The 24643-nt window shown below is 37.0% G+C and overlaps 1 protein-coding gene across 5 annotated transcripts in view; it reads left to right on the forward strand.

Annotated features, from left to right (window-relative positions):
* MTUS1 (microtubule associated scaffold protein 1) overlaps positions 1–24643 on the forward strand; it is a 124525-nt gene that overhangs the window by 42777 nt on the left and 57105 nt on the right. For 3 of the 5 annotated variants that reach the window (XM_085305503.1, XM_085305507.1, XM_085305506.1), the window contains exons 4-7: positions 4535–4717; positions 9056–9190; positions 10482–10586; positions 11912–11959. In XM_085305503.1, coding sequence (XP_085161629.1) covers positions 4535–4717; positions 9056–9190; positions 10482–10586; positions 11912–11959 — 471 coding nt within the window. The remainder of the gene's footprint in view (positions 1–4534; positions 4718–9055; positions 9191–10481; positions 10587–11911; positions 11960–24643) is intronic. The other 2 variants (XM_085305504.1, XM_085305508.1) reach the window with 2 other exon arrangements.

Genomic DNA, 24643 nt, shown 5'->3' on the forward strand with positions numbered 1-24643 from the left:
TCTTTGTCTGTTTGTGTTTAGTAGACAAGGTGTTACTAGCAACACAACACAAACTACCTTTTCTTCTGTAACTTTGATAGTAATTTGAGATTTTCCAGTGGAGACTTGGAGAATTTAGGACTTTGTTATTACTATTAGATATTTGGTAAATTTGTGGTAGTGTCCTATAACCACTCTTGGAAGCTTGCAGCCTTTGGAATTTTCTTAGTATTGCACTGCTTTACAGCTCTCAGAATAGCAACTATAAACAACTATGTTAACGTTAGTCAGCTGGAAACAATAGACAAGTCCAGTATGTCTTTCCATGATTTACTTCCTTCTTTCTGTAGATACCAAAAAGCAATGTGTTCTCTTGAAGACTTAATGCCCCTTACTTTACAAAGACCTTCTCCTATAGGCTGAGTAGGCTTTTTGTCATGCTTCAAACTATTTTTAGAAATTGCAAAGTTTAAAACCTCTAAAATAAGAGCCCCGAGATTTTTTTTTAATACTTGCAGAAAAAATCAGARAAGTATAAGACAAGAATCAAAAAATTACCATACTGAGTAGATAAAGTTCAAAGCAACTACTTTTGCTAGAGTTTCACACAAATGCCTGCTACCTCTCCCCCAAAAAACAAACAAACAAACAACCAAAAACCTAAACAAACCATACTTCAAAACATACCTCATGCACTTAGTCCACTCCATGCTTTATTTTGGAAAAAGCTTCTGGACACCAAAGTGTAATATAGCTCCATGAAATGTTTCAGATTTGTTCTGTGCTCGGTCCTAGATGTGAAGTGTCTGAACGTGGTTTGAAAGGGTGAACATTTAATCTCCAAGTTGATAAATGTATATTTAATTTTAAGATAATTTTAAGATAATTTTAAGATAACTAGTGTTAATGCCATCCCGAATTAGCTGCTACCAGTGCCTTACAAAATACAGGCATATATTTATTCTCTTGATTTGAATTTTTAAGTGAATTTTTAACCTTAAAAGGTTTCTTTGCTGAAAATGCATCTTTTGCCCTTTAAGAGGAAATAGGGAAGCTGGCACTGTTACGTAAGTGTAACTATTAAACCAAACTGTGCTGATTTCTCTTGAAAGTATCACCAGGCAGTATTGACAGCATCTATCTGATACAGCTCCCTTGTGAGGAGGCTTAGGACATCAGTGTTTCTCAGAAGAACTAAATTCAGACTTGTAAAGCAGGAGAATAAAGGTGTATTCATCAAAAGACTAGTCAATCTTCAGATTCTTGTATCTTGGCTTCATTTGAAGCATGTTTTACCTGCTTTATGTCCTACTGTAGGCTTTGGTACCATTTAAAGGAAGCCTTCATTTATTCTAAGCAATCACCTCTGTGGGAGTCAAGGATGACTTGAGTTAGGATGTGACTTTAGAACTTATTGAAAGATGAGCTTTCTTCTTTGCTTATATCCATTCCAATACAAGAGATACTTGAACGYGCTTGCAGTAACGTAATTGTTGCATAGAGCTTTTTCTGAAGAATTGCCAACACATTACTCCAGTGCAGAGGAATGTGATATTTCTAGTATTCTACTTCAGTGACTAGATTAAATACCGATGAAAGCCAGTTATTTTGAGGGACTCTTGCTTGTTGTTTTTGCAATAAATGATTCACTAGATATCCTACTTTTGTGCTTGTTCATACATCATGTCTTCCTGCCTGTCTTCAGAACCTTTGCATTTATTTCTGTAATGTTCCTTGCTTAGRAAATGGGGCCTTTCTTTTTCTTTATTTTTAACACTTTATTAAAACAAACAAACTTATTACTTCAGTAACTGCTTAATGATCCTGTGTTGCAATTTAAWTTAAAGTTTCTTCCTCAAACTGGGCTGTTGAAAAATGTATTTGAATGCATGAATGATTCCTATAAACCTTCTGTTAATATAAAGCACACCACAGTAGAAGAGTTGAGGAAAAAAGGACAGGTCACCCGTAAACAGGACCCTTATTTGATTTGCTTCTGAAACTGCACAAGCTAGAACTTTTGTTCCCTAAATGTGTCTTGAGTATGCTGCTGGTTTACAGCAGTGCCCCATACAGATTTTTGCGAAGATGCCAATGTGTCTGGAAATATGTTTATGGAACATTCAGTACAAAAATAAATTGGAGCATTTTCACATGCTTGCCTCTACTTCTCTTGAGTCAAAATTACTGCAAATAAACGATTTCTTTCCTGCACTTTTGAAGTGGATGAACTTAGAGCCCAGCACAGTAGGGATCAAGCATGCCACCCTCATTGTTAAACAGTAAAATGCAGCTGGTACATTATATTTGTTCAGCTAGCTGCCTTTGAAATGCAAAACTTCAACTTGCTAAGTCATACAAACTTAAACTACAGTATTTGTACAGTAGCTCTTTTCCTTGTTGATGTTTTGTTGGGGTTTTTTTGTACCTGATTTTGCTGAGAGACTATTTAGAAGAGGAGCCTGACTAGTATGGATTAGTTTTCTGGTATGTTGATTTTTCTTTTTTAATAGATGAATCAACATGGAAAGTTTTAAAAAGCTGTCAAATTTGTTCTATAAAGTTTAGATGTTGCAGAAACTTCTTTTGGCATGCACAAATAACTTCAGATTTGTTGTCTGGACTGCTGTATTTGAGATGCTCTTTGCAAGTTTCATTGCAATAAGTTGTATTCAAACATTCATTGTCATGACTTACAAGAAATTCCAAAATATAGCTGATAATTTTGTCTTAATTTTTTACAATAAAATTTTAGTCTCAGATTTTATAGCAGTACAGAATCAGTTTGACATAAAAATGCCAACAAGCAGTAAAAGTACCCTTTGTAACAGGTCTAACGTAAGGACTGTTTAACGAGTTACTGAAGCTTGTGTGTCTTATTCAGTGACCAGTATTATATAGGATACTATTGCATGTTTAGTGTATATTGTGATGTGTTATAATTGAGCTGATCTAAGCTTAGAGGAATAGCAGGGATGTGTTGTCTTTTATTATACTGTTCCTATTTTCCTGTACTTGATACACAAGTCTTCAGACAAGCATCTAATCCTGTCGCACCACCTACTGTTGAAAAGCAGACACTGGGCATTAGTGTTTTCTTTGTCTAAATCTTCATGTAATCCCCTTTTTAATGTCATGCTTTCTTGGTCTTACTGTGAATGGATAGTTTCTTAACCACTGATACTAGAGTGGAGATCCTGCAGCAAAACTAATGTGGAACAAACTAGAATAATTGACTAAATGTGTGATAGTTCAACTGTCTMTTGCACATCTTAAGCATAACTGAAATGTGGTTATAGTGACAAGAAGAAAGGGAAGGGTATTCTCATTTAAAGAGAAGTTTATTTCAAGTAAAATTGAGAACACTTTAGGCATACATACATATATTTTTTTCAAGAACAATAAACTATGCCAATCAGACCTCAAAATGGCAATAACATCAGTAGCTAAGATGCATTTAAAATACCTCARTATATCTTCCGTATCTCTAAGTACAAAAATGGTAACCTCTTTTGCATAATAGTTTTTGAGCACTGTCTGAATGTCTCACCAGCTCTGACTTACATTTTAGATATTAAGAGTTAGTTTAGTGGCTGCACGAAAAGTCTGTGTATACTTAAGTTCCTTTGGGCCATTGTAGTATTAATCTGAGCACATTTTTTTCAGGAATAAACTGGAAGCCTGATATAACTAAACTGATACTTTCTTACTGCAAGCACAGTTGCTTTTTATTAACATATCAGTAAACTCCTGTCTGACGATGGCACAGCTCTTGTCTACTGTATAGGTAGTCTTCTCTAGCTAGGTTGATTAACTTAGTTTTGGGGCACTTGTATACAAACAAGCTTAACTGAAACAGCAATTAATGCAAAAAATGTGTCTGCACCAGTGTGGCCATTAAGAACGAAGAYCCAGGGAGTGCTGTTTAACTAGTTCCCAGGAACTCGTCAGTTCTAGGTGGGTGTATTATCTGAGCACAGCACAACTTTGTTTTTCTCGTGCCCCCTTTGTCCTTGAAAACATGAAATTATCTTTTAATATGGAAAAATAACTCTGTTAGAGAGGGAAGACACAAACAAAAGAATTTCTTGCRTTGGCTTTGAGCCAAAGGCGATATTTTTAGGGCATTGCCAGTGCAGGTAACCCTCCCTAAAACTCAGAAGCTGTAGAATGCAGTAAAGACTGCATGAAAATATCTACTTCAAAGGCCAATCTTTCTAGAACTTGCTTTGGTCCTGAGGTCAGTGTGCAGGCAAAACTGGATGATTTTAAATCCTCAGGACTGTTTTGCTGTATTTAGAGTGGTTTTTTTTTTATCAAGGAAAATAGATAGTAGGAGCTGAAAACCTTGAAAGTATTGCTTGTATTTTCCTTGCAAATATGAGGTAGGTTTAATCTTTATATGTTTATTTTCATATGTTTAACTCTCAGCTGTAGGCATGTACGTAGAAGAAGCAATTGCTTAAGCCTTTTTTTTTTTGAAGTCCTTTTTCATGCTGCTTTTTTTCCCCCCTGCCTTTCACCTTCTCCCCTCACCCTCCACCCCAACTGACAGGTGTAGAAACCTTTCCCAGAGAGAAGCCTGCCTCCATGAAAAATTCTGCAGTCTCTTGGGCTGGCTCTGGTAAACCTCTACCTAAATCCAAAGTGCCCATCAAAAGGTCGGTGCTGGAGAGAACCCATAGCGTCTCATCAGTCAGTAGCACTCAGAGTGAGCGAAGTCTTCTCAGCAGTAATTGTAAGTATTGGTCAGTGTTAYGGGTTTTAGCTGATACCCCAGCGCCAACTCCTTGTTGCGTAATCCCTTCAAAGGAGTAACTGTCTGACAAAGGCATGTTAGTTCTCATCTGTCTTCTCTTATTAGTTATAGATTATTAGATACAGATCTTGCTCTCTTTGCTTAACTTGCAACTTTCCTTCTTAAAATATATAATCCAGAGAAGCTCAGAGACTTTGATTTGTTAAATAAAAATTTTTGTGCAGCTCTTCATCATGAAGCATCACAAATCCAGGAAGAGTTTCCTTACAACATTTGGGGGAGAAATAAGTGTGAATGGATTATTTGTCATAGTATTTGGAGCAGCATGTTACAGATCTCTTATACTAAATGACCTAGATTGTAGAGTTCTAAGACAAAATGCACAGTTGAGATTTAAAAAAAAAAAAAAGAAGAAGAAAAGAAAAGATCTGAGACTGCTTATGGAAAGTGCAACTTTGGATGGGTAGGCTTTTATCCTCTCTAATGCAACTGTAAGCACTGCTGTATGACCTGAACCAAATCCATCTCAGTTAAGACTGGAGGAGAAAAATAATGCAACTAGCTTTAATATGAAGCTCTACCAAGGGTCCATAGCAGCAGCTGTGGGAGTTCTAGGGGGAAAAGTGTGAAGGAAGCAACACAACTGACTCTTAGTCAGACATGTCAATCTTCCTAGCTATACATATTCAAATGAGTACATTCAAATATTCTGTTACTGTCACATTGTCTGTTTTATCCTCGAGACTGGATAAAGGCACTTCCTTTATGCCAGATGTCTTTAAAATCTGTCTTGGACTGAAAAAGAGAGCTGTGTTAACATGTATGTGTAGTTCATGCGCATATGCATGCATACATGTATAATGATTCTCTCATTTCTTTTTTTTCCTTTATGTAGTTTCCTCATTAAAAATGAAAACCTGCCATATTCTTTAAAGGAATAAGAGTGTAGGTAATCCAATATGCAGTACATGTTTCTCTGTAAGCAGATTGATTCTGCTACCAGCCATGTTGACTTTTGCTGTTCAGTTTTAGTACTGTATCAGGAATTCCTAAGCAGCTTTGTCCTCTCTCCTCCTTTTTTTTTYYTTTTTTTCCCCTTCCCTCCYTCGTGTAACAAAGGAAAGGGTCATCGCTTCATAACAATGAAATGTACTCTGTTCAGATTAAGCATCCAAACTGATGACTCCTTATTTAGTGTGATTTGCTAGCTGCTTTAATCTGTTTTGTCCCCTGCCTTGAAGCTTACCATTTTTTCCACTCCGATTCACTAAGAGCAAGCATGAGGAATATGAGAGGTTGAACATGGCTGCAGTGTCTCTGGCTTTGGGCTTGCTTTGATCCTTTTTAAATGACTATACCAGGAGGACTCCGCAGCTGCACAGAAACGAATTTTTCTCCTGATATTTTCATCAATTCTACACTCGTACCACCAACAGAATCAGGAAGCCACTATGATGTTACCTTACTGGCATTGCTGATAGTGGGATCTTACAGCTTTTGTATTATTCCTTTGTTAGCCACCTTCACTGGGAAAAGAAGTAGGTTGTTTTTTTGTTTTTAAAACATGTATTTTGTTTTGTTGAAACTGCTGAATATGTCAAATGTTTTGGCTTGTCTTTCTCTGAGATGATTTTCTTTGGATAAATTGTTAATGAAAATGATTTCAATCTGATCATAACTTTTTGTGAGCATCATGAATTTATGATTCATGATTTTACATATGATTCATATGTTAGTATAATGAAGTTTTTATGACTTTGAATCAAACTGGAAAAAATTAGTAAACTTGCCTTTTTAGTCTAATGTTTTCATGTACGGTGCTATTCTTGTTTTCTATTGTCTCATTTAGTCTACTAGCCAGTGATGTCAGGAAAACAGTAGGCAAATCTGTATTTGCAAGTAATGCTGAAATGCTTCTGTTAAATTTGTGGGACACGCAAAGATCAAAATGGGCAGTTTATGCTGTGAGTGTCATGGAAATTCATGACCAAAACAGTTGTAGTCCTGTGGACAGCACTAAATTGACCAAGTTTAGCTTGTTTTGTTTAAGGCGTTTGCCTTTTGTTGGTATATAAAAGACAGTGCTCCTCTTGCTGTGCCAGCTCAGCCCTTTGTTATGGGATGTACTTAAATACTGGTAATTTCCTGTGATAGCTTTTTTTTTTTTTTTTCCTGATAAGCATTTGAGTTGTGTGATCCTTTCCTCTAAGAAAGCTCTCACTATTGTGAAACATTTAGAAATCATGAAATTAGAAGTGCTGATGTTAAGTAATAAAAGCATATTTTGCAGAGTATTTTGGAGTACTGAAAAAAATGAATTTTTAACAGTAGAGAAATAGTGAGGAAAATTTGAGCAGTAAGCTGAAAGTACTGTGATTGAACATCCTGAAATGCTTAAACTCTGGGGTTTAGAGTAAGAATCCAMACTGGAATTGTATCAGAATAATTGCCTACAGAGGGAATAGTGTTTCAGTGTTTCAGAAGCTSATCACAGCAGTTGACCTTGAGCTGCATTTCTGTATAGTTTTAATACTTCAGTGAAAATTCTTACTGGGAGTGGGATTTTTTTAACCCTTCAGATCCTGACTGGAGTGAGATCATTTCATACCTGTCAGTCTTTCAACAGAAAATTGCAATAGCTACTCTGAACTGTAGAAGAAAACATCTTTGGATCATGTAGTGACTAAACTTTGCAAGTCTGCCTTTCTTTTCTGTGCATTGCCTGACTAGCTGACTCCAGAGCTTCTAGTGTAACAGAACAGTGCCAGAAGTGTGCTTAGTCAGTGTTACTTCCTTGGCATCCTGCTGATTTATAAAACAATAGTGCAGCAGTTTGTAGGCAGCAGTTGGATGCCCACAGTGGTCTCTGAGCAAATATCCTTAGTTTAGTAATACATGGGAAAAAATTACAAAATGCGTAAGGACTGATGCTTTGCTAGAACAAATTAGTTTGATTTGGCATTGGTCAGAATAACTGTATCACTGATGTACTCTACAAATTGTTCCACATATATAGATTCTTTTTGCAAATAATCAGCTTTTTTTACCTTTAGAAAGTGTCAAGCAAAGCAAATCTGACCCTCCTACTGTTGCAAAAAAGGTATTGATATATGCATCATTATGAAGCAGTTAAGTTTACAGCTTTATGCCTGTACAGTTAAATATTTTAATGTCACAGTTTAATGTCTGTGTGCATTGAGTCTTTCAGTGTACAATATTTGATATGTAGTTAACATTACTCTTATATTTAAATCAGCCTTATTAAAACACTAATTTGAGGCAAGTCTGATGTATGAATGGCTTTTTTTCTCCTATAAAATACTAGTCAAAAAGCTACTGTGTAAACTCAGTGTGGCTAGTTCTTGCTAATCTCTGGTAAATGCARTTTAAATTTCTTAACTCATAACTTGTTAATATATGTATCTTTTCGATATTTGAACCAAAGTGTATTCACCCATACCTATTTCAGAAAAGAGAGAGAGAGAGAGTGTGCGTGCGTGTGTGTGTTTCCCCAACCTCCTAGAAGACTAAACCAATGCCTTGACTTTCCCTAAATTTCTTAGTTTTTCTAAATCTTCAATTTTTTTTCCAAGTGTAATTTTTCATTGTGATACTAAACCAAACATCCTTGAAGTTCCTTTGAACTGAAATAAAATGTATTCCATTGCCGCTACCCTGTTAGTTGGAAATCTTATGTTTTGACATGAGGTAGCAATTGCTTGTTGTTCAGTTTCCTTGATTTAGGTTGATCAGCCTCTTCTAGGAGGTTAGGGAGGGGGGATTTCTTTTGCTGTGTCCTATCAGCTCTTCTCTGGTAAGAGGGGAGTGTAGGTAAGGTGGTCCTCTTCTGAGCTCAAACTTAATTGGGGAGGTCACTGAAGTGCCGATAGGAGGATAGGAGTGCACTGTTTTCTTTGTGGTATGTTGGTGACTTAACAGTCAATTTTGTGGTTGGAATGAATTTATATCTTGATGATACTCTTTTCCTTGGCTTATTCAAACTGAAATATATTCTGCATTTGCTTTGAACAGCAAGCTCAGATTTCTAGTTATATATATATCATACTTTTACAAACATTCCCCATCTTGTGCAAAGTCAAAGCTTTGTCTAGTTCTGAGGTGTTTGCAACATTCAGATTAGTGTGTTATGGTTCATCAGTCTGTTTGTATGGAAGATATTACAGGAGTTAATAWTTATTCCAACTTTTTTTTCTTGTAACTTTAGCCACAAGTAAAACATGCATGTTTTAGGATTTCATTTTCCCCAAACTAGATACTGCCTAGAGCAAATTCTTTGACTATCCTTCTGTGTTATAGCTACAAACGCCACAATAATCATCAAGAATGGAGAATGGTCTTCAAAAACAGCTTGTCAGAATGGTRCTTCTGGATCTGTCCCTTTAAAAGCAGTACCGAGACCAAGAATACACTCCTTGAAAACAACTCCAAAAGGTATTTGGTCTATTTGTAGCTAGAGTGGAACTGAAGTTAGTCTTGGGATGGTGTACCTTGTCTTTTGCACTTGGTTGCTTTGTGAACCAGTGGTTATTAAATAGCATTCCAGGAAAACTGTGAGGAAGTAAAACCACATCAGTGGTGGTTTGAGTTTCTATTTCTAGTRGTGGTTTGAGTCACTGTTTCTCTGCACTGTTATAGACTGATCCAAGAACAATGTGGCAGTAATTTGCCTGTAACTGAGCTCAGCCTGATGTTTTCTGCTAAATGCTGTCATTAGTTGGATTTTATATTGTACTGATTTAAAAAAATATTTTTTTTTGTCATAAAGCTCAATCTGATTCTGTAGCTGATGGTGATCAGCAGGGTCGATGTACCTTGAATTTATTCTCAGCGTATGTTTGTCCTCTTCCTCCTGCAGAGTCTGCATTGTCTTCACTACTTTCATGAGGGAAAGTTGTGGGTTTTTTGGTTTTTTTTTTTTTTGTTTTTGAATGGATATTATTAGGTGAAGTCTTCCCTAGACAAGCGTCACTGCCCTGTTTTCCAAAGGGAAGAGTCCAAGAAATAACTTAGCTCTCCATGCTACTTCCCCTTGATGTTCCTCTTATTGTCTGAACTGGAAGTAGAGCCTACTTTAATTTTTTGTGGAGGTTAGACTATTGCGCTTTGCTATCTGTTGCTAAAAGAAATTTAGTTTAAATATATTCTCTGGCTTCGTATTAAGCACAACTCTGGTTCTCACTTCTGTTAGTACTAGAGGAGGTTGCAATGGGAAATGATCACAAATTGTGGAGYAGGAGACTGGATATGGTGGGGGTGTGGGGAGTTATTAGGATAGTTGTGTAGCACAGGAGCAGATTGCCTAGTAGGGCTGTAGAAACTCCAGTCTTGGAGGTTTCCAAGACTTGTCTAGACAAAGGCGTGACCGACGGATTGCGTGTTGATGGTGGCCCTGTACTGAGTGGGAGGCTGGGTAGCTGGCGTCCAGAGGTCCYGTTCAAACAACATTTCTATAGCTATGCTGTAATTTGCTGTTAAAGTGAAGTCTTTACCAACACTTCCTTCTGCTTATAAATGTTTTGTTAAGTTATCTTTTATTTCTTCCAGTGTAAGTTATGGTAAAGCAAACTTAAGTTTAAATGTAGCTTCAAATTTTTTTAGAAGACACTTTATTTAAGGAGACCTGTGCGTCTTGTGTTTTCTGTAAAGTATCTAATGTTAAACACGTCTTTAATTGCTGACATAACTGTACTTAGAAAGCTGATGTAAGCCTTTGTATTTCTAGGAGCCAAGGCCAGATCTGCTTCACTGAACCAGTGCTTACCAAAATCATCTGGGCCATTGCACTCGGCAAGGAAAGTCAGTGAGGCTAGAAGCAATCAGCTGTTGGGTAAAGTCAATTTTTTTTTAAACATTCTTCAGTCCCTTCCCTCTGTTTTGGGAAAGAGTAGCTGTGCTTCATGACTTTGAAGTAGTGTTGATGGTCAGTCTTTTCATTTCACTTGTAGTTCTTGGTATTGGAGACTGACTCTGCAGAARCATTTATTACGTATTTGTTTTATGCAGGAGGAAAAATAAGAGCTTTATATGCCCACTGTGCTTGAAGCGTACGTCCTATGAGTACTCAAAACACGGGATAGTGTCCCTTAAGTGATGTTCTGCTACCTACTTTTAAGATCAAATGCTTACAAGATGCAACCTATACTTGCTTTCTTGAAGTTCCTGTGTTTAAGCAAGATTCTTGTGCAAATTTACTACTAAACTTTGACTGTTTAGGATAATATGGAATTGACTTTCTATTTCTGCCTCAGATGCTGCTTTTTTTGTTGTTGTTGTTGTTTTGTTTAATTGTCATTTAGAATTGGTAGCTTTTACCAGAATCAAAATAATATATCTGAATCTTCAGGCAAGTCCTAAAACACAAAATTTTCTCTTTGGGAGCAAAATTTCATTTGTTTGACTGAGGTGAGGGGAAAAAGTGTAGTAATTCTGCAATGCAGATTGTGACCTTACAGCAGGTATTTCAATATGAAACAGGCTGTTTGTAAAGAAAAGCGAAATCCAAAAGGTGGTGTAAATGGACCTTCTATAAACTTTTGCACCTAACTTTTTCAYTTATACCTAGCAGTCCCAAAGAGTGCTTTCATTTAATTCATATTCTTGTAAATAATAAAGTTTTAATGTCAATTTACTTGTGGCTCTGAAACAATCAGTAAGGATAAATGAAGCTTCTCGATGTTTTCATTTATATTTAACTTGATTGGTAGCACATTTGAGTGTGCTGTTATTTTTATCTGTAAAAAGGATATCTAAGTAACTGGAGTAACTTGGAAAAAAGTAGCAATGATGTCACTACAGATAATTCTGTTTCTTAATGTTTGTGGTCCTATATGAACTGGATAAAATAAAACAGTGCTTCCTGACTTTTGTGAAAATGGTATTATAGTGCAAGAAATTGTTTGGCTTAATAAGAATTCACTGTCCATTTTCCAAATAATTTAGCCACATGTTGTCAAGTGTTACTGTCAAACATACTGTCAGCCATCACACACAAAAAGTTCAGATTGTGTAGCTGATGAGATAGTGATGTGAAAAGATGCTGAAGAGACTCCCCCCACCCACCCACCTCACTGCCCCCAATACTGACTTGCATATTAATAGAGGTAGATTGCTTGAAGTGTTACTGCTTTTTGTTTTCTTTTCTGAAAATCATAGGTACTCCTGGGAGAAATGGACCCCAAAGCCTATCTTCTTTTGGTTCTGGTGAGTTTTTTGGATGTATTTTTAAATATGCCTGTAGTGCAACTTAAAGTGGTTATATACATAATATATTGATTTCTTTCTTGGAAGAATAGYTTTGCAACAAGTAATGCCATAAACTATCACTGATCTGAATTTCCATGGATATAGAGAATAAGTTTTGTGGTGGGTGTCTTTTTTTTTTTCTCTCTTCCTTTCTCTCCTTCTGCTTACTATCTTTTGTCTACTCAGCTYCTAGAATAGGTATCTGTCACTGGTGATTTCCACTGAAGCATAAGGAAGTTTTAACAGTAACAAAGAAACATATGGCAGCAAAACTTGGATGTGGTTTTTGCTGTTTAACCACACTGAAATGATCATTGAAACTCATGTTGTGGTTTAAAAAATAGAATAATTGTGCAGAATAGCTTTTTTTTTTTTTTTTTTTGTGGTAGATACCCTTGTGATTTTTGGTGGCAGCAGTTTGTGTATCACTGTAGATTACACTTGAAAAGTTGCAATTATCTAAATATGTTGATGTCTGCTTGTATGGCAGGGGAGAAATGACAGTTGATAAAGTGGCAGATGGCACCCCAAGATCTGGCAGCGTTTTAAGGACTTCATACTGGTTTTGTTTTGTGTTTCTTCAGGTCAGGATGCTTGGTGCTAGTTTCTCTGTGCCAAGAGATAGTGTTCAGACGAGGTTTCTAGTTAAATGAGTTTACCAACTTTCTTGAAAAGATTCGGAGTCTAATTGATTTCCTCAGTATCAGGGTGTACTTGCTGAACTAAAAGCTGCTTGTAATTAAAAGCACTTTTTGAAAGATGCTGAGGATCATTGCAAAGCCCAGTGTCCCGTAAGTGTATAGCAGATGTCTTTCCTGAAGAGRTGCTCCAGCCAACCAGATGGTATGAATTTGATTCTGGAACGACTGGATAAAACAGTTMTGACCTACAATTCTGATATTGTGGCAGTATATTTTTAATTTCCTGTAGTTGCAAAATGAGTCTAATGCTTTACTCTATTGGATGTCAAGTGTCTGCATATCAATCAAGTACTTGAGACCTCTGTTAGCAGTCAGGATTTGTGTCGAGTAGCCAGTATAAAGCTTTGTGTAAGTGCTTATCATGTTTGTTACTCTTACTGGTGCTTAGTTGGAAGAATGTTAATTCAGGTATAACCCTGAGTCTGAGTTTCATGAGCTCGTATGTGTAGTTTTTGTATATGAAAATGTGTAGAGAGTAATGCTGCCGACAAATTAACTGTCTTGATTAGTTGGTTTGAAGAGACTAACAGTAAGCAACAAAGTGTATATCTGGACTAGGAATTAAATTCCTCTTCCACTTCTTCACGATGATCTTAAAATACAAYTTTTTTCAAAATCTGTTATGGCATTTTCACTTTATTTTCAACAGAGAAGTGCAATTAGTGTCTTTCTYCCCTTTCCTTTTCTTTTTTTCTTTTGTCTAGTTTAGTAGTTTTCTTATGATTCATTTTTTCCAAACTAATAAAGAATGTGGCTATGTAGCTTTGAGGTGTTGTATTTGATACTATAAAAATAGTTATAACTGCAAATTGGCCATAATACTTAGTGTKACTTTAGTAAATGCTTTTTAACACATTATTTTTGCCAGTTGAATAGCTACATTTAAGTGTTTACTTCAGCGGTGTTTCCTGRGTTGAGAATCAGTTCCCAAAATTGGGTGATAGGTTAGACTCTCAATTTTGTAGCTTGTGCAGAGTATTAGTATGTTGTCCAATATGTAGCATGCAAAACTTTTCTTTTTTGGGGGTTAAACTCTTCCTCATCTTTGCAGTTGAGGATAGTTTTTACAACAGATTAAAAATACCGTGTAGCTGTTTGGATGTTCTGCAGTACAAGGTCTTAYATTTTAAGAAAAGACAAAGGATCTTAGAAATGAATTGAAATAATGCCAGCTAGTACCATGTGAAAGGAGGCACATTTTTTTTTTCTAGTAGCCTTATTTTTATAGTGAAGCTTTTGTTCTAATGATTTTAGCTAACTAAAGCTTTTGTTCTTACATTACAGTGCCATTGTTGACTATAATTTAAACTCATTCAATGAAGAGGTCCAAACCTCACTTGCCTGTCTGGCTCATGTGTTCTGTTGGAGAGTCAGGACTATAATTTCTTGCAACAGAGTTTTTATAAAAARTTGATTACCATATTTATGCATTAGTTAAATGTCTAGCTCAGTTATTAATGTTGCATTTAGCATTTCTTCATGAATGAAAAAAATTAGGCATTTCTTTGATTTTTGTTTTCTGACTGCTTGCGCTTTTATCCATTTTGTAGTCRTTTACAGCAACAATGTAAAGCCAGAATCTGGTTAGACATAAAGCAAGATGCAATGCTCTGTGCAGAGTTGAAGAGACTGTATTTCTGAGCTTTTCAGGCCTTGTTCGTGAAGGCTCCTTTTGTCTGAAACCTTTTGTTTTCATGGATGTTGGAAACAAATGGATGTTCCAGGAGACCAGATCGTTTCCACAACTTGTGTTACTTATTGCTACAGCTGTGACTTTATTGCTAAGGCAAAATTTATTCACTGGGAAAAATACATTTTGTTGCATGCATGATTAATTTGCTAACTTCAAATGAGAATATATTTGTACGCTCAGTGTTTTAATGTAAATGCTACCTCCTGTGAGATGTAATTTTGAACTAGATGCAAAATTACCTCTAAGAATGCATAAAGTTAGTGCATTCTTTCTGTTTTTTTCCAACTTCCCTGGTAGAATTGGGTGACCAAGTTTTATTACTTCTGCGGTTGCCATACACAGTGAATATTTAGATCTCCAGTCCTTTATTGCATGAAGGTTAAAGGTAAGTTACGGAACAGTGGCACCTGATATTAGATAAGCTGAGCAAAAGGAAATACCCTTTTTGGTCCTTCCRAAGGTGAAGCTCTCATTGTAGGAATAAAGCAAGCAATTATTGGAGAGCTTATGGCATGCAGAGACTCTGAAACAGACATGAGGTTTATTATGAATAAGTTACTCATGCTCTTAGCACAACACTATTGGATGTACCCATAAGGTRTTACCAAGTAAGAACAATACCTCTTTGTACAGTCGTGGAACATGCATATTAGTATCTGTTCTGGCTTTAGTTCCTGAAGAAGGCTAAAGAAGCTATGAAAACTGAAGAAAGGGAGAACATACTTCATCATGAAAGATAAAATTCAGTTCTCTTAGCCTTTTAAAGAAGAGGTTTAAAGGTTCCTTGTTGTAGTTTAGTCATCTGTGAGGAATATAATATTGGAGGACCGAATAACTTCAGTCAGGTGAATTGCTGCAAAAGTGAGTAGTAGTGCTGATCAAGCTCAGATGAAAAATAAGGTACAATTGCAGCAGTCCATGCATTTTTCTCTTGGAGTACATTATTCCAGGTGGGTTCTGACTTCTCAATGAAATTCTTACATTGGGATAGGATTCTTTGTTTCCTAACACAATACTCTGATTTATGGAGGCATGCTGTAAGGCTTAGTTAGCCATACAGAAGGGTATGATAGGAGGGTGTACTGTCAGCTTGTGGAGGAATTAGAGTTAGCATATGTTGATTCTTCTTATCTTGTGAATTCCTCAGTTTTTAAAGGGTAGATTCTATGRTTGCCCACACAAAATATTTTCACCTTTAATGCCTGGAAAAACAGGAGATTAATCTAGATAACTGTCTTTGATTCTTTAACAACAACAAAAATGCTTTCATGTTCTAAAATCTGTCATGAAAACATTTCTACATGAAAGTGTGCCAGCTTTCTTTAAATACTGTGAAGGTTGTCTTTCTGAATGCTGGTGAATATTGCTATGAGTGTCAGGTAGTTAATTGATAAAAGCATTTGTTGAAGACCCAATAGCTAGTCTTCAGCACTACATGGCAAGTTATGCTACTGATGAGTTATCTAGTCAAGTAGCTTATTAGCTTTATTTCTGCTTTCATAGACTAAAGCTGTTAATATGTTTGCAGATGGTAGAGGAAACTATGCAAGCAGTGTACTTGTTATGTGAAGATTTAAAAAGAACTTGATGTATATGTGAGTACAAGTATGGTCATAGAGCAGGTAGAATTGGGGAACTTGTCTGAGTTAAAAATAAGACAGGAAGAGTTGTGCTTTTAGTGGCAATTCTAGCATAAACTGGTCATGAAACTGTGGTGCTAACAAAACATGTAGAAAGCAGAGCAAACTGCTTACGTCTCAGCACTTTGGGTGCTCCTCTTTGGCCTTATCTTAGAATTTACTTTTAATGAACTTTTTTCTGCTCTATAACATAAGCTTTATATCAAGATTGTATCTGGAACATAAAGATAGGCAGATATTTYCCCCCCTCGCCCCCTGTGAGTACTCAACTTTGCAGGTGCAAGTTTACTGAAAGCAAAATTAATTTTCAGTGCAGAAGAATTTCCTTTCACACAAGAAATCCCAAAGATATTAAACTGCTTTAAAAAGCTTTGATGAAGAATATTTGTTGTCAAGCTCTGCAGGACAATTTCTAACAAACTATATTTCAATGCTCTCTAAATGGCAATTTAAAATTTGAGATTTSTGTGGTAGATTTTTTTTAATGAAGTGAAACTTCTCTTGCTGAAACAATTCTACTTTTCTTTTGGTATTTCCTAACATCCTACTCTAGGGTATGAGAAATACTGCCTTAATAATTCAGGAAACTGCTGTGCGAATATCTTGCGCATTTTCAAGTTGTTCAGTGTTCTACACTGGGAACCTTCTGCAGTGAGGTTAAAATCAGGAGGGAGATCCTGCTTTCTGACAGCTAATGGTTTGTCTAGCACTTGAGCACTCAGGTTATAGAAAAACAGTGTTTAAGTGCCTGTTGAAATTAGGCAGAGTAAGGAGGATTTAGGTCCAGATCTTCCATATTCCAAAAGTGGTGCCTTTGAGTAGTTTAGGCAGGAATTTCATTACAGATTTGTTGAAATGGAATTCCCAGTGTCTCATGTTATGAAGATTTTCAGCTTTTGTAAGTAGGTTGGAGTTGTTTTATTTCTCTTTCTTTCCCACTCTCTCCCAAAGAGCCTGGAAATTTTGTGGAAAATCTTGGAAAGCTTTGTAAACTCTATGGGGTGAAACATTAACTCCAGTGTTAGTTTACTAAACATAGTGAAGATCTTATAGATTGGAAAGTCTAGCAGCCAAGGAATATAACTTTCTATTTGTATTTCTTGAAAATGAACAGAAAGATCAAGCTTAAACCTCTTTTTACAGATGCTAGTACTGTGCATTGGACTGTTTTGTTCCCTTTCTAGCTGCAATAAAGAGCCAGCTGTAGTATTTTTTAGATGTTTTTCAGCCCTGCGAACAGTGAGGACTATCTGAATGACAGCATTGTAAGGATTAGCTGGGGCTGATACGTTTATTAGTATTGTCTGAACTACTTTTTAGATATCTAAAATCTCTCATTATTTTTTCCAGTAATTAGGAAGACTATTTCCCACTTATTAAAGCAACTTTAGAGCTTTGGTTGACCATCAGAGTGACAAACCAATAGCAAACTATCTCATGTGGTTGAGCCTTAGAAGGCTTTCAGGCTAATCAAGAATGTTCTTAAAAATAGACAGCTAAACTGCTTAGGTGGTAAGTGGTATAGCTATTACATGTAAGCTCACTATTAAAAAAAAAAAAACACAACCAAAAAACTTGTCTTCYGTCTGTAATCTTAAAAAATAAATACAAACATAAAACAGAATTAATCCAAATCTGTGCRAGTATGCTGTTTGTAGAATAGCTTACTCCTATTACATGTGTTCATTGGGGGGATATAGTGGGAGATGCACTGATTTTTATTTTGAAGAATTAGGAATATCTATCAGCCTGGAATAACCTTTGAAATATGTTACTTGTTTGATTAGATTTTTGCAGCATTATGAAAAGTACGTAGTATGACAGTCAATTTAAAGATTTAATTCCTTGAATGAACACTAACGTGCTTCAGAAGTCCAAGTAAAATGGCTACTACTGGTGCTTAGAAAATKTTCCTCTAAAAACTAACGTCACCACTAGGTTGCACTTGTGCTGCTTTTTCTTATATGCAGTGTTTTCCTAAGGTGATACATTTGCCAGAACATAATCTGGGATGCAAAAATCAAGACACATGAACTCAGTTTTCACGTATTCCAGAACGGTGTCTTTAAAGGTCAAGTGGCTGCATCAGTGAATTTGCATTTCCCTAGTGTTCTTTCCAAACTTAATCTTCTGAAAATAAATACTTTGGGAAGGTTGTATTTTGTTCCTTGCTGAAAATCAACACTCTTCACCACTTTTTTAATCATTTTCTGAAACCTGAAGACTTGCTRTGAAGTAGGGTAACTCGTGGACCAGCTCTATTCAAGTGGTAATATTTTGCTGGGAAATTTCCTGAACTGGTGCACTGGAGGTGGTGGGATCTCTTTACAACCCCCACTACCAAGGATTTGAAGTGGGTCCTATTGATTTTTTTATTATTATTATTTTCCCTACAGTGGCAGAGCTTGTTCCATAAGACCTTTTGTAACCTAACGCAAGTAATTTTCACGCTACCAAGTCTGTTTCTTCAGTAAGCACTTTTTAAAAACAAAGACCTATTTGGGAGATTTTAAGTTAGAGATTTCAAACATGTTTGCTATTATTTGACTCCAGGCTTTTGTAAGAAACTTGTTCCCTAGCCGTTTTCCAAACTGCTGATGACGCAAAGGTATGCAGGCTTCCTGCGGAGGGCATGTTTGCAGTTCACTTCTGTGGTATCCGTTTTGATGTTGGGAAGGAATGCTTGTAGTTCGCTTCCGTGGTGTTTCTTTGATGCTTCACAGTAATAACCTATGCAACAGAAGAACACAGTGCTGCAGTTATTTCTCTTGTTTGAATATTGAATAAATGAGCAGAGGGAGCAGCTGAAATGGTGGTGCGCAAAATGTAACACCTGAGTCCAACTGATGCTTTAAGAAAACCTCCTAGCTTTGGGAATTTGAGGGTTTTCTAGCCTGGAAGTCTGTCACAGTGGCTTTAAATTATAGACAGTGTTGTAAGGATTAGCTGGACCTGGCATGTTTGTTACTATTGTCTGAACAATTGAGAAAAATAAAATAGTGAGAGTTCAGATATTTAAAAACTAGCTAAGAGGAGGAGGAGCTTCCCACTTTTGTTAAGTGACTTTAGAGCTTTGGCTGACCATCAGGGTAACATACCAACAGCAAACTGTTTTCCTCTTATTCTTCACAGTTAATTGCTGTGTGCTATGCTGAATTATATTGCCTCCTTGAAAATGTCATCCTAGAGCTATGCTTTCTGTAGTATCTGTGTCTTTTCTCTCTCTAGTTAAACATAGATATGAATCTCATCTGATTTTTCCAAGTCTTTTCTCTTTTTTTTCTTTTTCCTCCTGTCCTCTCTGACTCTGAAGTGCATTAGTTTATGTACAGTGTTTTATGTGACTGCAGTAAACTGAGTAATTAGATGACACTGTAGCATAGTATAATTCTTTGGGACTTTTAACTTCAAGGTGTTATCCCAGAGGCAGGGGGGTATTTTTCCTTTTTTTTTTTTCTTCTTTCTTTTTTCTTTCCCCCCCACCTTATACCTCTGGCTAGATCACTGAAGCCTAATATTTTAAGGCATGTTGTGCTAATATTAGTGACAAAACTGCATTGTGTCTAGTAACAATTTTTATTCTAAGCACTGTAGGATTGTTATTGTGAACAACTTCTCCAAAATGACATTTTTGTTAGAGATGTCCTATACATGGAATATAACTGGCTTCTCTCTTAAGTCGGAAGTTAAAAGCAATGATTCCTGTGGGATTTTGTTGCTATTCTCAATTCTGAAAAAGATTGCAAAGAACATAAATGTCAGCACTGGACATAAAAGAGACACTGATCAGCTTGACTTCTGAAGCTGTTTGCCTGGAAATTCACTGCGTTATCGCTTTGAAAAGCTGCTGACCTTACGATGGCTAAAAGCCTCTCTGTACTAGAAGAAATCTAAATTATTTAGAACCTTAGTTCATGCTTGAAGGCAGGGAAGAAGTTCTCACTTTAAGCCCTAATACTCACTTAAAGAATAAGAAAGTTCTGAAACAGCAAGCAGCTCTCAGCATGCCGGCGTATATTGCTGCCTGCAGAAAGATTAGCTTTTCAAAGTGGAATGCTGCCTGGAGCAAGACAGTAACAGGAAAAGGGGAAGGAGGTGATAATTTTCCGGAAATAAAAACTAGGGCACAAATGACTCTTGCTGCTAGTAGGATCCTGCTTCTCACTTCTCTTTTTGCATAAGCAATCACCTTTCAGTTCTTCCTTCATGAAAACATTCCAGTAAAACCCATCTGCTCAGCTCTGACCATGCTGTCTTATTACACRAAGCCAGTTGTTTTCTGCTTGGCATTTTCAGATCTGTAGATCTAGTTTATGATTTGGACTTGCTTGCTATGGCACTTGTCCTGCTCTGGTGGCTCTTGGTGATTGTTGTATGTGGAAAGAGGAACAGAGGCAGCAGGAACACATGCAAATAACTGTGGACTTGGCCTTAGGAGGCTGAATTGAAGAACCTACAGATGCTGATGTCCTTTGCTCCATCCTTGTCATATTGCTAGTGTTACCAGGGAGTGGCAGATGCACTAAATGTGTTGGGATTAAAATAGGTCTAAACCCACTATCAATCTGACAGTGTCATCAGGTATTAATGCATTTAGCAGCACAAACTGACTTGTGTGATTGTTATGGGGAAGAGCCTCTCTGTCTGTGTTGATCACCTCTTTCCCCTTTGGAGTTGGGGGAGAAGAGGACAATATGGTGCTGGTAAGGAAAAGCTATCTATCCTTTTCTCCTATACATGATGTATATCATTTCTTATTTTATTTTGCTCTTTTCTGATCCTCTTTTCCATCTCCTTTATCTGATGTCAAGATGCAAATAGACCTCTCTGTGATCCTCATTACGCATCAAGTGTAGAGCATGCATGCATGTTCTTGTCGTGCTTAGTTTGGATCTCATGGAACACATTCCTAATTTTGTACCCTGTCAGAAGTAGGTACTAAATGGTCTTAACAGTACAGGTATGGAGTAGGGGGCAATGTTTTCCTCAGCACAAGAAACAACAACATTAGATGCACAGACACCACTGTGGTGTAACACAGCTCTGGAAATACTAGATTGGAGGAACCTTTCTGTGAGTTTAATCTCCCATAAGGAATATTCATATAGAGATGGTCAGTCTTTCCACTGACTGCTTGTCTGAGCTCTCTGAATGTTGGATGCTAGATGGGACCGACATGCTTCTGTTGCTTTTCACTAATGCTGGCAGATCCAACTTCTGTATAAAGCAGACTTATTCCAGATTTGCAAGATTTAGCAGGATTCCCACCTCAAAGGCCCCAAAAATGTATTTTCAAGTATTTTCTGCCTAGTTAGAAGATTTAAAGGAAAAAAAAACAAAAAAGATATCCTATGGTATAGCTGTTTCTTCATGGTCTATCTGAACTCAAACTAGGGATCGGGAAGAGGGACAGTGAAAGAGGAGTTTTGTGGGATATGTTGCTTGCTCCATTAGACTTCACAGAGCAGTCCTCTCCTTGGGAAGCGGATAAAATGGGCTGCAGAGAGCTCGAGGAAAATGGGAGGTGTGGGTTCTCTGTGAGCAAGAGAAGCTGATATGGGCTGCAGTTTGAGGAACATTTGGAGACTGACTGTAGGCTCAGTCAAAGTCTAAGGATGCCTTTATTCTGGGAAGAGCTGACATTATTGTCAAAATGATCTGATTAGTGATCTAATATTTGAAGAGATGGATAATGATCTATGCTGAAAGTGTGAGACTACTGTGATGTCTTTTAACAAGCCTTCTGGCTTATTGCTGAGAACTATTCCTAAGCATAAAGTCCATAATCTTCCAACACAAAAAAAGGAAGTGCTTCCTTTGATTATTGTGCTGGATTAGGGAGGGATCTGGAAATGCAGGTAGGCAAGCAGGTGTTGTTAATGCCAACATTCCTCAAACTAGAAAGATTGCATGATGACAACATAGGAACTGCATGCATGGAAGCCCCGCTGTGTGCAGAGGTTGCCCTGGGAACCGAACAAAAAAGCTAGTTAATTTACTGCCTTTTGTACTTATTCTGAATGATTTTGAGAAGAGGAGGACCAAAGACTAAAGAGGAGTTAAAGTACTTCAAAGTTGGTGGTACATCACTGTGCTGGGAAATATATTTTGGCCCACCATCACAAGGCATTCAGTGATATTCTTTGGCAGTTTGCTACAGAGGTCTGATTTTCTTGATGCAGGGCTGCAGGTCTTTTGCAGTGCTTACAAGTAGCTGCTTTGTTTTCGTTGCACCAGTTTGTGAGACGTTAGAGATGAGAATGAAGCAAAAACTAAAAAAGCTATTTTTAGTTCTAGTTGATGCAGTATATAAACACTAGAGAATTGAAAATTCTATGCTTCTTGAGCAAGTAAGGCATGCTATTAAAATACAGATATATGGTAAGAGAGGAGGATGGGTAAGGTACCATAGGGATGCAACCTGTCAGTCTGATTGTACTTGCTTTGGTTATACTTGCTTCAGAGCAAGTTAATTTAATGGATTCTGGAACTCAAAAAACTGTCAGAGGGATAGATGCTGGAAAAGATTACCCATGATTTGATGAAGAAGTAGAAGCAAGGGACTGTGATAGGGGAACTAACTAATTTTATTGCCTTTAAAGGGGTACAAAGGCTGTGGAAGCTCTTCAGTTGAATCTGCAGGCAACCTGAGTAAGAAAATACGAGCTGTTACTGTCTTGTGTCCCAGAATGGCTATTCTTGGGCAGTACTTGTCATCCCTAGGCTTACRACTGGTCACCAAAGCAGCTACTGATTCTGGACAAAGTAGTGAACTGTGCTTTACACAGAARAATGGTCAGTGCAAGTCTGTAGTGCTTAGCAGCATATATTTCTAATTCGTGGTCATAGGCAAAAATGTAGTGTTTTGATATCTCTGTAATGGACAGTGATTGCTTTAAGACTGTTTCTCTGTTCTCTAGTTTTTTTTTGTTTGTTTGTTTGTTTGTTTTAATCTTTTTGCTGGTGGCAGCTGGGAGGGACGAATGTGTTTGTAAAAACCTTTGCATATATCTAATAGCGAAAAACATTCCCCCCCCCCCCGAGGGCTAATTGAATAAGGAGAGAGCATCTATTTTGAAGGAACTTCTGTAGCACTGCTTGTTTGCCGTAGTGTTTGGGTACATCCAGAATCCAGCTGGCAAGAGTTTTGTTTTAATGTGAAATGGATGCCTGCTTCCTTGTTCCTATGCTGATAAACTGAAGCATCTGCAATGTTGAACTGCCAAACTAAATAGTACTTTTGTTAAGCAGTCCTCAAGTACTGAACTGTTTTACAGAATAGAATTATTTGTGGATTTAAGACTGTAAATGTTGACATAATATTTAAAGCTGAAAAATTCTAGTAGAAAATGTTAGCTGATAATTCTGTTTGGATAAACTCAAGTCAGTCAAAAGAAACTGCAAAAAATGCCCCCTSAAATAATCTACAGTGACACTGAGAGGAGAGGAGAGCTGGAGTATGCCTTCAGGAATATTAAAGTAATCCTCTCCCTAACAGTCTCCAAAGAATAATTATATGATCTGTGACATTACTGGATGATATATTCAGCTGGGGAGACCACCCACTTCCTCCTCCTCCCTTTTCTCCTCTTCTAGCTCCCAGCCCCACTGAGTCCCATAGCAGCTCAAGCATGAACACTCTGATGTAATTCAGAGGCTGTTGGTTTTCTGAATCGCTAAGTCGGTTTTATTTTGAGGACAAGCTTTGTTTCTACAACATCTGGTGGAAGAAGCTGCCAGCAGCATCTACACTGTGCATATCTGCTTTTTCTGATTCTGTTTGTGCACATGGAATAAGGGCAAAGGAATGGAGATCTGATTGGTTTTTTGTTTTTTATTCTATTTTACTTTTTTAAGCAAGAATTGCTTGAATTCCAGGGATACGTTAAAAGCATAGCATGTAACAGTATATGGAGACTGTTTCTTGCTTGCTTATTTTCCAATTGCACTGAAGACATGTTATGGTCCCCGAAATTTTCCTTATCCAACATGCGTGTACGACTGACCGCAAAGGGGTTGCTCCGAAACATTCGACTACCTTCTGGTTACAAGAAAAGCACTGTTATATTTCATACAGGTTTGTATTTTTAATATGGTGATTAGCATATGCATGGGGGACATCTTGTTTACTTCAACAGCAGCTTATTTATAGTAAATAAAATGATTTTGGGTATGAAAGTTCTTGAATTTCATGTAGAAGTGTGACTTTTGAGCAAGATAGCTGTATATTCTGTGCAACTGGAAAGCTTGAGCTTAAATTCTGTGTGTGTGCACATACCCAAACTGAACTGTTAATTTGGAAGATGGGTGTTCTGTTTATGAAATTCAAATTGAAATTTACTCTTTCCTCCCACAGATCCAAAAATAGAATCAGGAAGTCGGTGCCATTAAATAWTTATCTGATCATTAAAATGATTATCTGCTGAAAGCTCCTCCTGTGAGGGAGGAATGAATGCAGGCTGTCACACAATGTTTTTCTGCTTGTGGCTGTAAGAAATATTTAAATGTTTACAAGTAGATGTCTGTAGTCATATAAATGTTAAACATGTCTTATCTGTAAGTAGAACAAGCAAACTTTTTTGCTCATTTGTGTTGATACAAACCTAAA

This window comes from Rhea americana, unplaced genomic scaffold (assembly GCF_003343005.1).
Source record: "Rhea americana isolate MKP2758 unplaced genomic scaffold, rheAme1 scaffold_221, whole genome shotgun sequence".
Lineage (NCBI taxonomy): Eukaryota > Metazoa > Chordata > Aves > Rheiformes > Rheidae > Rhea > Rhea americana.